Genomic DNA, 21,550 nt, shown 5'->3' on the forward strand with positions numbered 1-21,550 from the left:
GGTGCCTGAGTAATATTCCATTGTATATATATATATACACCACATCTTCTTTGTCCATTCATTAGTCAATGGATATTTGGGCTCTTTCCATAATTTGGCTTTTGTTGATAATGATGCTATAAACATCAGGGTGCATGTATTCCTTCAAATCAGTATTTCTGTATCCTTTGGGTAAATACCTAGTAGTGCAGTAGCTAGATCGTAGGATAAAGAAGATGTGGCATATATATATAAAATGGAATGTTACTCAGCCATAAAAAAGAATGAAATCTTCACATTTGCAATGACATAGTTGGAGCTAGAGAATGTGATGCTAAGTGAAATAAGTCAATCAGAGAAAGACAAATACCATATGATTTTACTCATATGTGGGATTTAAGAAACAAAACAAATCAACATGGGTGGGGAAGAGAGAGGCAAACCAGAAAACAGACTTTTTTTTTTTTTTTAAAGATTTTTATTTATTTATTTGTCAGAGAGCACAGGCAGGGGGGAGAGGCAGGCAGAGGGAGAAGCAGACTCCCCAGAGCCCGACGTGGGGTTTGATCCCAGGACCCTGAAATCATGACCTGAGCCAAAGGCAGATGCTTAACCATCTGAGCCACCCAGGTGTCCCAGAAAACAGACTCTTAACTATGGAGCACAAACTGATGATTACTGGAGGGGAGAGAGGGGGTGGGTTAATGAGGTGATGGAGATTAGGAGTGCACTTGTTGTGATGAGCACAGGGTGTTGTATGTGAGTAATGAATCACTAAATTCTACACCTGAAACTAATATTACACTCTATCTTAACTAACTGGAATTTAAATTAAAATTTGGAGAAAGAAGAAACAAAAAGAAATGATGCCTGAAAGCACTTGTGTTTGTGTGTACATGCATTAATGACAAAGAGCCGTTGCGTTAGAATCAGTAATTGCCCATCTACCCATGCCAGCTTATTCTTTGTAATATCTCAAGTCCAGCCCCTGGGTCTCTTCCCTTTTGTTTTGGTTAAAATATTTGGTTGTAACAATTACCTATGTGGATATTTAATTCCTGATAATTATTTACAGACTAACATGAAGGTTTCTGTTGCCTTTCTTCAGTGTGAAAAGTTGCTTAGCATGTCACTTTATGGAAGTCTGTAAAGGGAGTATTGGAATATTTGGAATTTCACATTGCCAAAGTCATCTCACCCAGTCCTTCCTATTTCCACAGGCAATATGTTACTGTCTGCTTTACTGTCTTTGTCTATTTAAAAATAGTTTCGCACCGTCAGCAATTGAGCACAGTAGGTAGACCATTGTGCTGAATCATGACACATTTTTTGTTAACACTTGTTGGGATTATGTTTTAGATGGTAGATGGTGATGTTATAAACCAAAGACCCAAAAAGCAGGTCTTTCAAAGCAAAGGAAGAACGAGCATTTTTTTTTGGCTTTTGTCAAGATACAAATGCCGTGTCTTCAGTATTAGAGGAAAACCAAGAACGAAGTTCCTTTTGTTTGCCCCCAAATCCTTTAACTTCTGAGACTCACTATAAATGATGTATCTGTTTACACTCTGTCATATTTGTCATCTCTTGATAATTTTTCATTTTACTCTTTAATGCCTAGTAGTCCATTATGTGTATGCCTTGAAATCTAAAGATGTGGTTTTCTGCCCTCTTGTTTGGCTGAGACCTGTAGCTACTGGTTTGTTGGTTTGTTTTTAATATTTTAGCCCTGTCAAACTCCTAGAAACCCCACCTCACAAGGGTTACGTTTTGTGAGTGTCTTTCCCCAGTCATCATCTTCCCCCTTCCATCCCGCCCCAGGGATGCCTGGCAGCGGCGTGGCACTGAGATCGTCGCCATCGATGCCCTTCACTTCAGACGCTACCTCGACCAGTTTGTGCCCGAGAAAATCAGACGAGAGCTTAACAAGGCCAGTAACCTCATTTCTCAGTTCATCTGGCAGCTGTCATCTATTTACCACCATTTTATTAATGCTGAAATTAATGCTTTCTGGTAATTCTTGCAGTGTCACTATGTCTGCCCACAGCTCTCCTGATTTAATGGGTCTGTCAGCTTGTACAAGATGTACTTTCCATTTCGTAATTGCTTGATTACTGATGCCAGATAGAGTTTTGCTTCATATTAAGCCCCACACATGCATTTAGCTCATCAAATACTTTTACTTGCTTTGGAACATTATTATTGTAAAACCGTATAGAAATGTATGAGCGCTAACAAATTTTTGTCACACCTTTCAATGACGTCTCTACAAGGTATGCCGTCAGGGTTAAATACAGATAAACGATAGAAGTTAAGTTCTATTATAGGTAAGAGTCACATGTAAATCGCTTATTGATTAGGTAATTTGGCATATTTATGAAGGAATCTGTGATTTTCTGTGATGCTTAGTGCTGTCTACTAAATCATTTTTTCTAATTGTATTTCAGAAATATGAAAATGAGCCATGCCTATTATTCAGATTTTCACTACTGCTAACCATAGTAAATAAACTCTTATCATACAGTAGAGTACTGTTTCTATTCTCTAAATTTAGGGCTTTATCAAAACAGTTGATAATTTCTTTACATCTTTTACAGCCAAGAAGACTGACCCAATCCTGAAAACCATTGTTTAACTCGCATAAGTCATATTTGATTATGAGATTGTTTATTAAGATAATTGCATAGCTATTTGTGGGCCAGCCAGTCTCTACATAGACTTTTGATAATGACAGCAGACTGGGTGTACCATTGCAAGGGGATTGGGAGCGCCCTTGGAATAGCACATCTGACATTATGTATATCATCCTCAGCTTCTCCCTGGTCTCACTCTTGTGGTGCTCTGCATATTCTAGCACAAACACCTTGCCTTTCATATAGTTAGTAAAATAAACAACCAAATAATCCAGAGAAGCTTTTGCTTCTCTTAGAACTTGGTATATATTTTGAGTATAATTATATATATTATCTTATATTCTGATCTATTCTTATATTCTGAGAATTTAATTGTTGAATGTGTTTTCTTATACATATCAATTAGATTATTTTAATTATTTTAATGTTTAGAGTTCTCAAAGGGATCTCTTAAAAATTTTGAAGAATAAATGCACTATTTTCCAAAGTTGAACTTAGATACCGCTTACATATTTTTTTTAAGCAATTCCTCTGAAAAGCTATGCAGAAAGACTGCTCTTTGGTATATCAACAGGTATAATCTTTCTCTTTTACCTGACTCTGATAATCAGAGATTCTATAACAAAGAATATCTTTTATTATATTAGACACATTTTAAATGTAAGCCTTTGACTGTTCCAAACTCTTGGCTTAAAGCAATTATTTCCAAGTACATGGTGTTTTTATTATATAACATATCAAGTAGAATGAGATTTATCTTTAGATTTTATCAGATGTTCCTTCTTTATTAAACACATTTTATATGAATTTGTCACATGGTCATGGTCATTGATACTAGAAGACATTTATATAAGCAGTACATAGTTTGGAGAGAAATATATGAAAAGGAAATGTGTTTAATCATAATCATACAGTAACACAAATTAAATGGTTCTGTTTCTTATGGATAAAATTTACATTCCCATAAATACTTTTCTGTAGGAGCTAGGTCATTCAATTTTAGAAATTATCTGCAAATATCGTTTTTTTAAATGATAGTCCTGGGCATAAATAAATCTTTTCTTTTTTAAACTGCCCATGGCCTATTGATGTTCTCTACATTTACTGATATAGCACTGACCTCAATTTACCTATCCGTGAAACTTGATATATGTGAATAGGTTAATTTAGTTTTAAGTATTGGAAAACATTTTTTTGTAGAATGTAGAGTCCATAGGAAACCCACTTTATACAGAAAGAATTGAGTCTTTAAATAACAACAAAGTTTTATTTCATTCAAGTCAGTCAGTGCCAAGCATACTGCCTTGCTTATGAAAACTCAAAAATATTTGTTAAATGCATTAGTCGGTGATTAATTAAACTTCTTAGATATTACTAACAGTTTTTTTAAGGTAAACTTTTTAGATACACATTATCTTAAATCACTTAAAATGTTACAAATTTGTAGATATTACCCAAATATTCTTTAAGTGCTAGGTAAAGCCCAGTAAGTCCAGTGTTGATTCAGTATGGAATAGATAAAACCATATGAAGCAAATGGATTGATAGTTATGTACTTCTGTGTTTCAGCCTGCCATCATTTATGTTAATATGCAATTAAATCTAATTTATAGTTCATAAGAGATTCTTTTCTGTCAAATGCAGGTAGAAGTTTTCTTAAATTATATAAGTAACAATAGTAAAAGTAATAGGTAACATTAAGTGATTGCTTATGATATGCCAGGCACTCTACTTAGCACTTTAAATGCAGTGTCTGATTTAATCAGAACCACCCAGGGAGATGTAGATCATTTTCTTGTCTCCAATTTAGAGATCATGAACTGAGCCTCAAGAAGTTGAATAACTTGCGCAACATCACACAGATGGGCAGTGATGAAGTCAGGACTTGAATCCAAGTTCCTCTGACTTCAAATCACTTTTTTAAAAATGTAACTCCTCCCACCTAGAGATTACTATAACAAGGTCTGTCTTTCCAGACTTTTTTACCTGTTTCAAGTCTTAAATCATTAAGAATATTCCCTACGTTTTGTTAACAATCTCCTATAAGCATATATGCTTTGGTTACCTCTTCTCTTTTAATCATAATCCTATACTGTGAGCAAGTCTCCAGTTGATTGCTTGTCTCAATATCTTTTTTTGTTTGATATACTATTTTAAGGAAATTTGAGGGCTTTTACCCCACCCCACCCCGGCCTATTTATTAAATTCCCATAAGACAAGGAAGTACCACAGGTGTAGAGTAGCCCATCAGTACATGGGCTAACATTGAGAAAGCATCTGGTTCAGGGCCCGGCACTATGGGAAGGCACTGAATAAATTATGTCTTTCATTCACTGCTAAATTCCAAAACATTTGCTCTTTTAGCTGAGAATTGGTTTCCTAATTCTTTCATTGGAAAAGAAGAAAGGAATAAATGATTCTGTTAAATGTCACTGGCAACTTAAAGAACTAATCCAAATAACTTTGGGCCTTCTAAATAAAAGCATTCCATCATTTATGGGTTACATTTACCTATTAAAATAGAGTATGAATTTTAGTACAGCAACAGGGAATTTTACATAAACTGACAGCACAACTTGGAAAGAATTTAAGTTAAATATTTACATCTCACTGTGTTTTGTAAACTTAGGTTTAAAGCTATATTAAAATGCTTTAGAGATGACTTATACAATTCTGCTTTTTTCGTGCCAGAGAGAAAGTGAGCAGGAATAGAAAAACTCGTTTTTTCTATTTTTTCTAGGAAGTAATAGAGCATAAGACCAGTTTTCACCATCAGAATTCAATGTGGATCTCTGAACTCTAGGGGCTTTTTTGCTACTTTTAGGCATTAGTCATCAGATAATAATTGAAAGAGCAAGCCCACAAAGTGTTTTATTCCCTCTGGAAACAGTCTGCTCCATCCAGGCTCCACCTATCCTATTGGACCCACATCGTGACCTGCAAACAGAGTTGGTTTTTAAAAGGAAGAATCGGTCTCCTTTTATCTAACTGGTATTGTGAAGCAATGTTTAATCCTGTGAGAGATCAGCTGGGTGACATTCTAGAGGAAAATTATCTTTGTAGTTGGAAAGATTTATGACTCCAGCTTGCAAAAGTGGCAAATAGCTCAGCAAGGGAAGAAAGAAATCATCTGTGAAAAGTTGTATTAAACCATGTTAGACTCGTTCAAGTAAGATTAAGTAATGAATATATTACATAGAGGCTTCTGGATCAGACATTGATTAAAGCAAACTGACCACCGCCAACAGGAAATCACCACCATTTACCCTTTTGAAATTGATTTCTTGATTTTTTTTGGTATTACCCATCAACAGATTTGGAAAGAGGTCGTTATTAAACCAGAGCTTGATTAACGGTTGTTCAATACTAGCTGCTGGTATTTCTAAGGAGTTCAACATGTAGGGTAGCTGATACAGCTCAGTTAGTTGGGAGAGTGTTAGAATGGAGGAGGAGTTCAACATCTGATCATTTATATTTTCTTAAAGTACAGTTGACTCTTGAACAACTTGGAGATTAGGGATGCCAACCCTCAGCACCATCAAAAATCTACATATAACTTTGAACTCCCCCAAAACTTAACTACTTAAAGCCTACTATTGACTGGAAGCCTTACTGACAACAGCCTGGTGATGGGTATTAAAGAGGGCATGTATTGAATGGAGCACTGGGTGTTACAGGCAAACAATGAATCATGGAACACTACATCAAAAACTAATGATGTAATGTATGGTGATTAACATAACATAATAAAATAAAATTTAAAAAAAGAAAAAACATAGTTTGTATGTTATATGTATTATATACTGTATTCTTAAGGTAAGCTAAAGGAAATGTTACTAAGAAAATCATAAGGAAGAGAAAAATACATTTATAGTACTATACTGTATTTATTCAAAAAAAACCCTGCATATAAGTGGACCACGCAGTTCAAACTCATCTTGTTCAAGGGTCAGCTGTATGTGTCACTTTACTTTTCAGGAATATTAGCCCAAAATATGTCCTTTTTAGTGAATTTTTCCTTCAGTCTCTTAAATATATAGAATCAGAATAACAATAGATATACCTAATCCAGTCTTTGATTTCACACACGAGGAAACTAAGGTCTGCACAATTCTTCCATTTTACATAGCATTTTAAACAAAAGCATAATCAATTTACTAATGTTACAGTTATTTTAAAGAGAAAAAGTCATTCATGATCCTACCTTTCAAATAGTTTTCATTTTTATGGGTCTTTCCACATGAATATTTAATTTCATAAAAATGTGTTCAAAAGTTACCTATAACTTTGTATTTCACTTGTTTAACAAGTGATTGTAAATATTTTTCATACTTTCTAATATCTTCATAGTAATTTGTTTAATGTCCATAAAACTGGTTGCATTGACATACTGTGTCTTTTTGAACAATTAGGTGGTCCTAAGTTTCTCTCATTATACATAATGTAGTAATAAACCTCTTTGTTATTTAATCAAATAACAAAAGAAATTTGCAGAATTCTTATTACTTAATCTAAGGATAATATTTTTTTCGAGTAGGCTCCACGCCTGTCGTGGGGCTTGAACTTACAACCCTAAGATCAAGAGTCACATTGAGCCAGCCAGGTGCCACTCTAAGGATATTTTAAGATTCTTGATTAACATTATTTTATTCTCTTCCAAAAGGTTCTTTTTAAAAAATATTTATTTATTTTAGAGAGAGAGCATGAGGGGTGGGACAGAGGGAGAGAAATCCTCAAGCAGACGCCCTGCTGAGTGTGGAGCACTACCCGGGGCTCAATCCCAGGACCCTGAGATCATGACCTGAGCTGAAATCAAGAGCTGGCCAGTCCACTGACTGAGCCACCTAGGTGCCCCTTTTCCAAAAGATTATTAAGGATTTTTTTAATGTTATGTTTGTTTTTAAGAATGACAGTATTCTAAGATATCAGAAAATCAGTATTGGTACCAAATGTGTTTAAGTTAGACAAGTGGTGGTGGATTGTCTTCAAATAAGCAACTCTTTAGGAACAATAATTGTTAAATTATTAATCTAGCAAACAGTATAATGTGTTTACATTATAATGAAAGACATAGTTTAATTATATCTACTTGGGTCTGCTAAACTTGATGTTGAAGCCTGAGTTCTTATTTCAGTGTGCATGTTTTCATGCATGTGTGTGCCTCGGTGTTTGTGACCAACTATTCCTGTGAGTACCCTCTATTTCCTGGGTCCAGTTCTGAGCCTGTAGGTTTTTACAACTGTTTTCTTTGTTTTATTTTTTACTTTCTTTGCTTCCATCCTACATTTCTGTCTTAATCTCATCACTTTCCAGCTGGGCTCTAGTTTTTAACTCTAGATACCAGTGTTTTCTTCCTGTCTCTTGCATTTCAAAGCTCCCCTTTGTGACCTTCAGGACTCCAAAATTGCCTTTATCTTCCCTTTCTTCTTCCCTTCCCATCAAAGTTCATTCTGAGATATAAGTGTTCATTGGTATCCTGTACTTACTGTTCTAAGATATGAATGCTTCCTCTTTTTCTCTTTAAAGTTGTTTATTAGTAAAAATAAATAGCCCTGTCATTGGTGAATGTCAGGTCAGGATATGACTATAGAGTTCAAGCTGGCTTTCTTTTTATTCTTACTGCTCTGATTAATCTCCTCAAGTTCTCTGGCTGTGGGTGTGGGGAAAAAAATGTATTTGTTGCCAGCATGGAGCTCTTGAGAACTTCCCTATGAAGTAAGAACTTGGCAAACCTTTTGAGGTCTCTATCCTTATCTGATCTTTATTTGTTACTAAAGGGTCTCATTACTGTTGTAAAAAGAAATGATTCCCTGATTAGTGACCCTGCTCTGGTCTCTAGCATTTGAGGGATCGCTCTCCTTACTGCAGAAGGGAGAAGCATAGGTTGTCTGTCTAAAGGGGACTCAGAGGAGCTTGGTGTCTGTCTCTTACTTCGGACCTTAGAAATGCTTAGTTTAAACAGAATAAAAGAATTTTGTATTTATTATAAGCTGTTATTCTTTATGCCTACTTTGTTAGGTGTTTTATATCATTTAATTTCTGGTTAACTTTTTAAAGTTTTGATTTGTTTTGATCAAAACACCGAATGTAGGTTAATGTCAGTTTTATAGTTTGTTTTTTGTTATGGCCATTTCCCAAAGTAGTTGTGGAGGTTTTTTGTTTTGTTTTTTAGTACAATTGATTTAGCACTTTACGTTAGATTTTTCTCCTAATAATATAAATATTTCAAATTCTCTGTTGTTAGGCTCTAGTTTCACCAAGCTATGTTTGCTCATTAAAGATGAGTCAGCCCAGATACAGAGATGGCAGTAGGAAGAGACGAAAGCCATTCTGACAGTATAGAAGAGAGGCAGCTCCAACAGGAGGCTAAGAAATCATCTTCTTCATCTAGGCCTGTTAAGGAGAGTTTGACAGAAAACCAAGTGGCAAAGTTATGTCTGTTCTGACACAGTTTGTTCTCCCCCTTGTTGGCATAAAGACAGACTCTATATCTTTTGAGAACCTGCTCAAAAAAAAAATTGAGCTCTTTGATATTTTTGATCTAAAAAAGATTTTCAGAAGCTCCATGCATCTGATTACACAGGTAATTTGTGAGTTCTAATGTAAGCTCTGTACCACAGCGTTGAATAATGGTCTGGTACCAACTTATAATTAATATCTGTCAGGATTTACAGCCTAGGAGGGGGTGGAAGGAATAGCCTTGTTAATCTATCCAGACAGTGTGTAAAATAAATTTTTATACCTTTGTGGAAACTTTAGAGAGCAATTTACTATATTTTATGTGTGGGTTTCATAGAAGCATCTTTATCCTTGGTTTTTCTCTGGGAACATAAGTCACACAGCATTCTTTTTATTTTATTTACTATTATACATAAGCTATATTTTAGACTTTGTTTGGTACTTGAGAGAACCCAGAGGAGATTTGCTTTGCTATTATATTAAACTTTTTAATGTAGTCTGATAGTTTCAGAAACCAAGAACCCTTAGGGGGCAGAAAGACCAACTGGGCTGACAGCAAAGAATGGAAAACAGAAACTCTGGGACCTTAAACTGCAGTCTTCTCATATACAAAATAAGCTGCTCCTCTAATTAATACTTAGCCAGCATCCTCAGGATGTATTGTAATTTTCTCAGGTGACTAGCGAATTTTAAAATATTCTGGCTTAAAACAGAGCTGTGAAACCAGAGGATCTTAGAGCTGGAGGGGATCTTAAAGGTTAGTTGTTTGCTCATTATCAAGCATTTCGTGGCAGGAAGCACATTTAAAAGCTAATCACAGTTATTAATCTAGTCCCAACAATTCAGAGAGTGAGCACTGAGGAAGCATAATGGAAAAAAAATGGTGATCAGAAGCCTTCAAATAAAGAAATGTATTAAGTGCCTTTCCTCCCTTTAGTTCCTGGTAGTTTGTAATTGGGATCCCATCAGTTCTTGAAATATTTCTGATATTTCCATTTATATTTGAATCAGATAAAGAAACTGAGACCTGTATTGGTTTAAAGGCTTTGATTTGTCCAGCATCAAAACAAATAAATATTAGAATTGATCATTTCTTACTCTCTTCTTGAATAATCCCAGGATTTTCTGTTTTTCCCTCTACTTTGGCCCAGAAAGGAAGGAAGGAAGGAAGAAAAAGAAACAGAAAGAAAGAGAGAAGAAAGAAAACATAAGCTTGATAATAGCTACTGATCCTAGTACATCAGTCAGAAATACTGTTAATATCTAGTCACTCACATGTTGTGATGTTCCTTTCATCCTGCAGGCTTACTGTGGATTTCTCCGTCCTGGAGTTTCTTCAGAGAATCTTTCTGCAGTGGCCACAGGAAATTGGGGGTGTGGTGCCTTTGGTGGTGATGCTAGATTAAAAGGTGAGTAAATAAGTTGTTGTAAGAAGGATAATAGGAGTCTGACTAGGGAGAAGAGTTAGTCCTTCAAACTTGGATTTCTTTTCTTTTTTTTTTTTAAGATTTTATTTATTTATTTGACAGAGACACAGCGAGAGAGGGAACACAAGCAGGGGGAGTGGGAGAGGGAGTAGCAGGCCTCCTGCAGAGCAGGGAGCCCGATGGGGGGCCCAGCACCCTGGGATCATGACTCAAGCCGAAGGCAGATGCCCAATGACTGAGCCACCCAGGCGCCCCGAACCTTGGATTTCTAATGTTCTATTGTAATAAGAGACCACAAAGATCAAAGAGAAGAGAAAAATAATATTTGACACCATCCTCTTTTTTTCTCATCGTGTTTAAAGGAATTCTTACTTTTATTTACTATTTTCCTGCAGAGGTCACTTATCTCTTTGATCTACCAGACATGGTATTTAGTTGAATAGAGATTTATGGAAGAGTCCAAGATGACTATGTAGTTTCAAACCAAAGCCCCCATTAAGCACCTTCCTTGGCAGAAGTGATTTTGATGGACAGAACTATTTTGTTTACTCATGCATTCACCAAACTTGTGAGGCATCTGCTGTGTTTTAGTCACTGTGGTAGACTCTGAGAATACAAAGGCGGATAAGATGTGGTCCTTGCTTTGGAATTCACATCCCACTGTGTGAGAGAGAGGCATAGACAAATGCAGCATAGTAGTGAGTAGAGGTACACATATGAGGGAATACAGCTTGGGAGAGCTGCATGAATAACATATTTGAGGAGCCATTTGGGTACCCAAGAAGGATAAACATTTCTGGCATTTTATTGTTTGTGGTAGAAAAATCACAAAATCTGATCAACAAAACTATTGGCCATTTAGCAAATTATGACATTTTCTTTACTCTCAAAAGTATTAGTTATAGAAAATAGTATTATATATCATTACTTAGGAAGATTACTGTTCTGTGTGAGCCTGACTGGTCTGACACCAGCTAGGTGTGCTGCAATATAATCCTGCCGTTAACTACCTGGAGTTAGTGCGAATCCCACAGGTTAAGGGCAGAGTCCTCCATAAGACCACCCCTACTTCAGACTCTAGCTGCAAGTCTGGGGCGGGGTGTCCCCAGACCACCTATACCTCTGACCAACTGCCTACCAATCCAGGAGGTTCTCACAACCCCCTTCAGGTTTGATAATTCACTGGAATGACTCAGAGAGCTTAGGAAGGTGCTACTGCAGTTTTATTATAAAGGATACAAATAGGGTGAGTGAGATCTGGGAGGGAATACAAAGCTTCCATGCCTTCTCCCTCGTGTCAAAGCACATCACTCTCCTCACACAGCAATGTGTTTGCCAACCTAGAGGCAACCTGACCTTTGATGTTCAAAGTTGTTATTAGGTCTTCATTATGTAGGCATTGTTGACTAATCATTGGCCACATCACTGAACTGAAATACAGCCCTCCTTCCACTCCCTGGAGGTCAATGGCTGAAAATCTCAATCTTGTAGCTATCTCAGGGCCCTCCCAGAGTCACCTCCTTAGCATAGCAAAGACTGTATCACTCAGGAAATTCCAAGGGTTTTTGAACTTCTTTGTATACTACAGTTATTAAAGTAACAAGAAAACAAAGCAAACATAAAACAACTAGCTGGACTTGATAGCCAAACTAGATAAAGATAAAATCTGTCTCGCTGGGAATAAAACAGTTGAGTCTGTCATGATTTATGAGTGTTATTTTTGTAAAAGTGACACATTTATTATTTTTTTAATCCAGAAAAATATTATGAAGTATGTAAAAATCATCAGGATTCATTGTTAGCGTTTTGGTGACCATCCTTTCAGAAGACATCCCTATGTAACAATCTGTGTAATCATTTGACATTAATAACATGACACCATATTGTCTATGCTGTAACATCTTTTTGAAAACCCTGCCGTCTCATGGATGGCTTTCAACACCAAAAAATGTAAATGTACTGTCAACATTTTTAATAGCTACATAGCATTCTGTTGTATGTACCTCTGTATACCATAATTTATTTCACTGGTTCTCCCATTTATAGACAGTAGGTTTATTTTCTTTATCTTATATTAAAAGCAATACTGTGGTATATAAATATATGGTATATGTCATTATTTTTGTAGGGTTAATTCCTAGAAGTGAGATTAATTACTTTACATTTTGATACTTTTTACAAACTGTCCTTCTGAAAGGCTGTATCAGTTTATACTGTCTTCCTTGCATAAGAAACCTTACCAACATGGGATTTTTATCAATTTTTAAAATTTCTCTAAGGTTTAACATTATTCATATGTTTTTATTTGCTTTGTGAATTGCTTTTTCACTCTTCTGTCCATTTAGCTCTTTGGGAATAGTTTTGACTTTTCATTGACTATTAATAACTCTTTGTATATTAAGAAATGTTAATTTAATTATCATGTTGTAGGTATTTTTCTCAGTTTTTTCATGTATTTCAGCACATTAGGTTGTTGTCATGTGGAGTTAATTTTTATGTGTTCACATATTTGTGGCATGCTTAGAAAAATCTTTTCTATCCCTTCATTCTAAAGATTTTCTCACCCACACTTTTTTCATATTCAGAAACAAAAACTGCATGTTATTATTTTCAGTGTTTTGAAAATATATAGAAGAAAGAATTTCTGGGTTTTATGAAATTCTTTATCATCCTCAATTTGTTTAAAGAAACCTGTTTTTCACTCTGGGCTTATTGATCTTATGACAGACAATTTTTTTTCTGTTTTTCTCTTAAGTAAAATGAATAAGTAGATTCATATCATTAATCCAAAAAAACCAGGTCTGCCATAAGCCTTGGTCATTTGTGATGGACAATTTGAGAAGCATTGTAAATGTGTTCGTTTCCTTTCTTTTCCTTACGGCATAAAAATCTTTTTCTCAGATTATAGTTTTGTTTCCCCTGGTGATTATCAAGCATAGTATTCAAAGATGTTCATTATCTAGTTCATTTTCTCAATTGTCAATTATTGAGACTTAAACTTTAGAGTGACTTTTTGACAGCTCCCTCCTCTTCATTAATTTGAATAATCATTAAAAAAATTGAGATAGTTACTTATCCTTTAGTGGGAAATTATTTACTAATACTGATTTTGAAAAGAAAGATATTGTGGTACATCTATGTAATGAAATACTATGCAGACATTATAACTATTGCAGAAATACAACCGCTGATATGGAAGCATGTTTTTGGAATACTGCCAAATGGGGGGAAATGCATAGTATATGCATGATAAACCATTTTAAAAATTAAATTATTAAGGGGCACCTGGGTGGCTCAGATGGTTAAGCTTCTGCCCTCGGCTCAGGTCATGATCCCAGGGTCCTGCGATCAAGCCCCACATCAGGCTCCTGGCTCAGTGGGGAGCCTGCTTCTCCCTCTCCCCCTGCTCATGCTCTCTCTCTCTCTCTCTCTCTCTCTCTCTCTCTCTCTCTCTCTCTCTGTATCTCTGTGTCTCAAATGAATAAATAAAATCTTTTAAAAAAATTAAATTACTAATATAAAATATCACACAAATTTGAGACTTTCTGTGTTTATCCATTTATGTGCAAAGATTAATTATGGTTGTCTCTAGGTGAGTGATACAGATGACTTTTTTAATTTGTATTTTTCTATTGTAAGCATATATTGTTTTTATAACAAAGAGTCTTATCAAAAAATTTTCTGACAACATGGGTAGACCTTGAGGGCATTTTTATGCTAAGTGAAATGAGTGAGGCAGGGAAAGGCAAATACTGTATATCTCACTTACGTGTGGTATGTTATTAAAAAAAAAAACCTAGCTCATAGAGAACAGGTTTCTAGAGGTGGGGTGTGGGGGTGGGTGAAATGGGTGAAGGGGGTCAGAATGTACAAACTTCCAGTTATAAAATGAATAAATAATGGGGATGTAATGTATAACATATAATGTATAACATGGTGACTATAGTTAATAACTGCATTGCATATTGGAAAGTTGCTAAAAGAGTAGATCTTAAAAGTTCTCATCACAAGAAAAAAATTTTTGTAACTGTGTGGGTATTTTGTAACTGATTTGTATTTTGTAACTATGATGGCTATTAACTATACTTTTTCTGGTGATCATTTCTCAATATTTACAGATATTGAATCATTATATTGTATACCTGAAAACTAAAATAATTTTATATGTCAGTTATATCTCAATTTAAAAAAAAGTTAGGGGCGCCTGGGTGGCTCAGTCGTTAAGCGTCTGCCTTCGGCTCAGGTCCTGATCCCAGGGTCCTGGGATCGAGCCCCGCATCAGGCTCCCTGCTCCGCGGGAAGCCTGCTTCTCCCTCTCCCACTCCCCCTGCTTGTGTTCCTGCTCTCGCTGTCTCTCTCTGTCAAGTAAATAAAATCTTTAAAAAAAAAAACATTTTTAAAAAAAAGTTAGCCATCAGGACAGTATAAGCCCCTCTTTTAGAAGCTCACCTTCTCATTGGTCACATAGATATGAGCAAGGAGGCATTTAAATCCTAGGTGAGGGGCGCCTGGGTGGCTCAGATGGTTAAGCATCTGCCTTCAGCTCAGGTCATGGTCCTGGGATCCTGGGATCAAGCCCCGCATAGGGTTCTCTGCTTGGCGGGGAGTCTGCTTCTCCCTCACCCTCTACTGTTCCCCCTGCTTGTGCTCTCACTGTCTCTGTCAAATAAATAAATAAAATCTTAAAAAAAATAAATCCTAGGCGAATCTCCTAGAGAAGACAGTACCAAGAAAAAGATACTTGCTAATGACCCAGTATTAGGGAGTTAAAGCAGATAAACAGGAAAGAATCAAGAGGCTATGGTCCAATTTGGAGTATCATTAGATAATACAAGTTTGGAAAACTAAAACTCTTTGGGAGTAGATAAAGACAGGGCCAATATTAACTTTTTTTGACTGGCCAACTTTATCTGTACCTAGATCTTTCCAAACCTACCAGGAAGACTCTTTGAACCATCAGATGCTATCCCTACCTTACAAGAGAAAGAAGGAAGAAAGGATAGTTAAAAAAAATCATGGAGAGAGAACATGAGCATTTAAACTTAAACTTGTGTTTCTTTTATTAGCAATAAGGCAAAGTATTTGTTAATATGCTTGCTGCCTATCTGTACATGAGTGTTGAAATTTACAACAATTTAATTTTGAACTGTTTTCATTGTACATTCTGCTGACAACTGTTAAGATAATATTTTTCATATATTCATTCAACAGACATTTACTAACAACTTTCTGCAATGGCTTTAAGAGCCAGAGGGTAGGAAAGAAGGGACATGGGAAAGAGGGAGGGGCTTTGTGCCTGTCCCCCACTAGCAGCCAGTCATTTCCTGCATGCCTGTGCTACCACATAGGCTTTCTCTATTCTCCTGCCTGGCCCCTCATCTTTCTGAGCACCTAGTGGAGGCCTATGGAAAAAAGCTTTTGAGTGAATGTGAACTCCCTTTATTTCTGGGGCTGCTGTTTATTCCAAAGTAACCCCCTAAGTCTACACTTGGCTTTTAAAATTATATTAAAGTTTTAGCTGATTTATTCTTTTTTTTCATTAACATATAATGTATTATTTGTTTCAGAGGTGCATGTCTGTGATTCATCAGTCTTACACAATTCACAGTGCTCCCCATAGCACATACCCTCCCCAATGTCTATCACCCAGCCCCCCCATTTAGCTGATTTATCTTACCCATTTGTATGGTGGTCACCTCTGTCTCCTGTGCTCTTGCAGAGATAATAGTTTATGTGTTTCTTATCTTCTTGGAGGGGGTTGTCATACTTTGGTTGCCTTGCAACAACACAACTCGCTGGTAGACTCAGGAAAAATTTATGAGTTTTTGGATTACTTGGCCTTTTTTCATTGTTAGGATGGAAGCAACTTCTTTTTGCAGCTTTATTCATCCTATCTCAGTAGAGACTGTGAAGTGGGCTTTTGCCCTAAGTGTACCACCAGACACCCATGAGATTTTTAGGAGATAATTTAAAAGCATAACAAAATGGTTTATTTTACCTTTTATTTCTAAATTTTATTACATTATAATCAAAGAGTGTAGATAGTATTATTTCTACTTTTTGGAGTTTTTTGAGCTTCTCTTGGTGGCCTAACAGCCAATTAGTTTTCCAATAACAGCCAATATAGATACTATATTGGCACATGAAGAGAAGTCTCTGAAGGGTGTAGAACTATTTTATGTCTATTAGATTCTATACTTACTAAACCAGACCCTGTATCCCTCTAATTTTTACTGCTTGCTTTGTGAAGGGATTGAGTGGTACTCTAAAGGTCTTTCTTTTATATTTTTGCCAATTCCTCCTTCCATTTCCTTCAGTATTTATTTTTTATACCTCTCCATGCTGTGTTACCTGACTTACGAAAATTATGCCATTGCTAGTTTACTGTAATTAGAAGGTATCTTGATGTTGTAGTCCTATGTATTTTCTTTTCTATCTCCATTCCCTACCTTCACTACCTAAAAGTGATTTGCAAATAAAATATGCTCAATGAATTTCTCTTTAACGAATTTATTCGACAAACCTGTGTGCCTTTCATTAATCTAGGGTTTTGCCCATTTTTCTGAAATTGCCTGTTAGTATTTGGCTAATTCCCTGTGTTCCCTTAAGACTCCACTCTAGCGTTAACTGTTCCACAAAGATCCCCAGGCCTCTCCCACCACCTACCTCCAACTCACCAACACTGCAGCAAAGTTCTGTAGTAGATTGTTTAGTTTTAAGAGACACTAATCTACCTAGTCACTTAAGCCTGAATGGAGATTATTGGTAGATGTGGATAAGATGGCAGGAGCTGGGCGCCAAATAGTACCAGGCTTATAGTACTGTAATTGAGTAACCCTAGAGGGAAGGAGAACTCCTTCATTTAAAAAAATTTTGGAGGGGTGCCTGGGTGGCTCAGTTGGTCAAGTGTCTGCCTTCAGCTCAGATCATGATCCCAGGGTCCTGGGATCAAGCCCTGCATCAGGCTCTGCACACAGCGAGGAGTCTGCTTGAAGATTCCCTCCACCCTTCCTCCAACTCTCTCTCTCTCAAATAAATAAATATATATATTTTTTAAAAAGCAGGTGAAAGGATTAAAGATGGAGCCTTTAGTAATATGGGGGTTTGGGAGCAGCTGCAGGTGGTGTTGATTAAAAACAGGACATGACCAGTTACAGAATAAGAGTTGGCTGAGAGGAGTGAGCAAAAAGCCTTGAGCTTTTAGGATAACCAGGGTGTAAAAGCTCACAAAACCCCTTAGGTTTCATCAGAAGGGCATCAGTAGTACTTTCAGGTCTATACTATTGGGTCTTCTTGCCAGCATGCATTTAAATAATGTAAACAACTTGAGAAAATTCTTCTGGCTATAAGGTATGTTTGCTTAGAGTAGAGCAGAATGACTTGGCATGATAGCTTTGCAGAATAGTGAGTGAGGGAGCATGTCCTAGAGTCAGACTGCCAGGGTTCAAACCTCACTCAGCTCCCCTGCTTTCTGGCTTGTAACCCTAGACAAATTATTTAACCTTTTGGTGCCCACATTGACTTATTTTCAAAATGGAGATAATACTAATATTTACCTTATTCAGTTTTTATAAGGATTAACTGAGGTAATTCTTGTCAATCTTGAGTTTGTGCTTTTAAGCTGCTAGAACCATTCAGCATGCTGTAAGAACTCGGTGTTAGCAGTTCTTTTTAAATTACATGCTGATGGCCTCAAACCACACCTGTGGTATGAGTATCCATCATTTTACTCATTTTTGGTTTGGTTTATTTGTTGCAAGAGGACACTGTGAATTGTTTTTGATGTTATTTATATTTATATGAATTTTCTTCATAACATTGATGCCAAAAAGAAAATTAAAACCAAGCTCCCTGCAGGTTAATTTAAGTGATTATTTTGGCATCTAGTTGTGCTTGAAGTTAGAATTTGATGCTTTTATATCATACTTGGACCCATTCCACATACCCTATTAGATTTGTGATTTATTCTCATCTAACTTGGGATGCAAGAGAATTCACCTAAATCCTGAGACTTAATTCTTTAGATTTGCAAAGGTCTTGGGGATGTTGTAGATAGTGAGGTCTAAAGACAGTTCTGTTTAAAATGATCTTTTGTTAGTGATTACTGATATATGTAGAGTCAAGATTAATTTATATTTCTGAAAATTTCACTTGTGTATTTATAGTCTAATATCTAGTGCAAGGAGAAAAATTATAGCAGGGATTATGGAATTCTACACTCTGAAATAGTCTTAAGAGAAATCATCTGATCCTTCATAGCATAGCCGGGAAAAATGCAGGCAAGAGAGTTAAGTGACTTGGCCAAAGTCATAGATCTAGAGAACTAGCAGATGGGTGAGGACTGAACTCAGGTCTCTTGTCTTCAGTCCCAACCTGTTTGACACATGCTTATGTTGCAATGTGTACACAAATAGAAGTGGATGTGAAATAAAAAATGTAATGTGAATTGGTTTCTCTTATTACGATCCAGCCTCTTTTTGGTATCTATGTCAAGCTTAGATCTAAGAGCCCATCCATAGGAACAAGATGGCCTGTGAAGCATTCTTAAAATATATTCTATAGGGAGATAAATTTTGAATGTTTTTATTCATACCTCATTTTCCTAAGTGGCAAGTGACCAGTGATCTAGTATTCCTGTATATAAGGAGGAAATAAGACGGAAAGGACTTTTCTTTGGGTTTCTCTTTTTTTAATAGGAAATACTTAAAGCCAAATTTTCATTGAAGGAATGGTACTTCTTGGTAGAGGAAAATGACAATTCATTTTTCCATTTTTTAAAATTTTTTAAATTTTTAAATTTTTAAATTTTTATTTTATTTTATGTTAATCACCATATATTACATCATTAGTTTTTGATGTAGTATTCCATGATTCATTGTTTGCATATAACACCCAGTGCTCCATTCAGTATGTGCCCTCTTTAATACCCATCACCAGGCTAACCCATCTGCCTACCCCCCTCCCCTCTAGAACCCTCAGTTTGTTTCTCAGAGTCCATAGTCCCTCATGGTTCATCTTCCCCTCTGATTTCCCCCCTCTTCATTTTTCCCTTCTTACTATCTTTTTTTTTTTTTAACATATAAGGTATTGTTTGTTTCAGAGGTTAGGTTAGTTAGGAACCTTTTAAAATTGAGTGTACTGAAGCTTTAATGTATGTATAAGTTGGTTGAACAGTTTTAATTAAAACTTACCTCTATTTTGAGATTAATTACTTTCAACACTGCAAGATTAATGAGGCCTAGTCATGGTACCTCACATGTTTCAAATACTGGTTTGGAAATTAGGTAATACTTTGGTATTTTAGAATCTCGCATGTATTATAATGTCTTAGATTCTTTCCCAGATTGGGAGATACTCAACTATCAAATTTACTAGTTCAACTAAAATATGTTTTTCTTCTTACATAATTTTTAAAAACTTTTTATTTGAACATCGTTTCAAATATACAAAATGTTACAAAAGGAAAAAGAAACAACTGTGTGTGTGTGTATGTGTGGACATGTATATATATGAATACACATGCACAATTTTTCTGAACAATTTGAGCTTAAATTATATACATTATGCCCCTTTTCCTAAATACTTCAGTGTGTGTTTCCTAAGAATAAAATATTCTCTTATATAAACATAATTATTAAACTCATAAATGTATATTGATAGAATATTTTTATCTACTCTATCATCTATGTTCCAGTTTTGTCAGGTGGCCTAATAAAACCGTTTATAGCCTTCTTGCCCTCCAATACAGGGTCTAGGGTCAGGTATTGCCTTTAGTTGTCATGTTTTTTAGCCTCCTTTTGAATTCGGAGTATTTCCATAGCTTTTTTTTTTTTTTAATCTTTTATGACATTGACATATTTAAAGAATACAGTGTTCCTTGAGTTTGTCTGCTGTTTCCTCATAATTAGGTTGAGGTTATGCATTGTTAGAGCACTGAATAGGTGATAGTATCTAGAGGCACTTGATGGCCATCTGACCTCATTGGTGATGTTACCCAGTCAAGGTGTTGTCTGATTTCTCCACTGTATAAATAGTTTTTTCCTCCCTTGTAGCTAATAAGCCATCTGTGGGAAGACACTTTAAGATAAAATTTCCATTAGATTTGGCATCCTTTAGTGATTTTTGCCTGATCCAGTCTTTACCATGATGGTTGCAAAAGAGGATTATCCCGTGCTGTCTCACCCTCCGTTTAGTCTTTGACTTTCTCCTGTGAGCAAGAGCCCCTCCTTCCTTTTCTCTATTTATTATATATTATCAGTGTGGACTCAGGAATTCATATTTTTTCAGTGGTTTTTAATTTATTACTGTATTTAATATTTTGGTGCCCAGCTTGTCCAGACTTGACTAGTGGGATCTCCTTCAAACTGGCTACTGTATCCTGAGCACTTTTTTTACTTTCTGGTATAAGAAAATATCCTGGGCTTTTCTCATACCTATCCTATCCTAACCGTGGAATCAGGCATTTCCCTGAGAAATCATTCTCCTTTAAAGGGGGGATGGTATTAAAGACCGAGATCTGGGCACTAGATGTGCTCACTGCCGCTGGGGTGTCTTCTTTTAAAGCACATTAGCAGACAAAACTAAGAATGCACACACACATGCACACGCACACAGAAATGTACATATTTTACAAGTCTGTGAGCACACACTAGTGCCTTCCATTTGAATCCATTCCAGTTATTTTTCTCTTCCCCCATTCCAGGTTGCTGTGCCCCCTCTTCTATGGTAAGGACCCCAGCTCCCAACAATATCAGCACCTTTATTTATTTGCTCAATCCTGAAATATATTTAAAAATAGTTTCAAAATTGCTTTGCCTGAACTACTATGATAAGCAAACCTAGTAAAAAGAATTGGGGATTTCTTTGTAATTCTTTTCCCCTTGCCCAAGACTGACAGTATATTAGTCATATATTATGTTCATAAGTTACTTGGGTTCTTTTTTTCTTTCATCTTTTCCTTTTTTCTTTTCCCTTCAGTGTAGTTATGTTATTCTTTTGAAATAAAATTAGGCTAATTTGTTTTTGTTTGCTTTCAGCTGTAGATTCCTCTCCATT

The 21,550-nt window shown here is 36.0% G+C and overlaps 1 protein-coding gene across 4 annotated transcripts in view; it reads left to right on the forward strand.

Moving 5' to 3' along the window:
- Nucleotides 1-21,550, forward strand: part of PARG (poly(ADP-ribose) glycohydrolase) — a 124,758-nt gene that overhangs the window by 99,498 nt on the left and 3,710 nt on the right. For all 4 annotated transcript variants that reach the window (XM_028098896.2, XM_028098895.2, XM_028098894.2 and 1 more), the window contains exons 15-16: nucleotides 1,798-1,906; nucleotides 10,372-10,477. In XM_028098896.2, coding sequence (XP_027954697.2) covers nucleotides 1,798-1,906; nucleotides 10,372-10,477 — 215 coding nt within the window. The remainder of the gene's footprint in view (nucleotides 1-1,797; nucleotides 1,907-10,371; nucleotides 10,478-21,550) is intronic.

This window comes from Eumetopias jubatus, unplaced genomic scaffold (assembly GCF_037043125.1).
Source record: "Eumetopias jubatus isolate StellerSeaLion01/CBP00866 unplaced genomic scaffold, mEumJub1_p1.0 scaffold_17, whole genome shotgun sequence".
NCBI classification, from domain to species: Eukaryota; Metazoa; Chordata; class Mammalia; order Carnivora; family Otariidae; genus Eumetopias; species Eumetopias jubatus.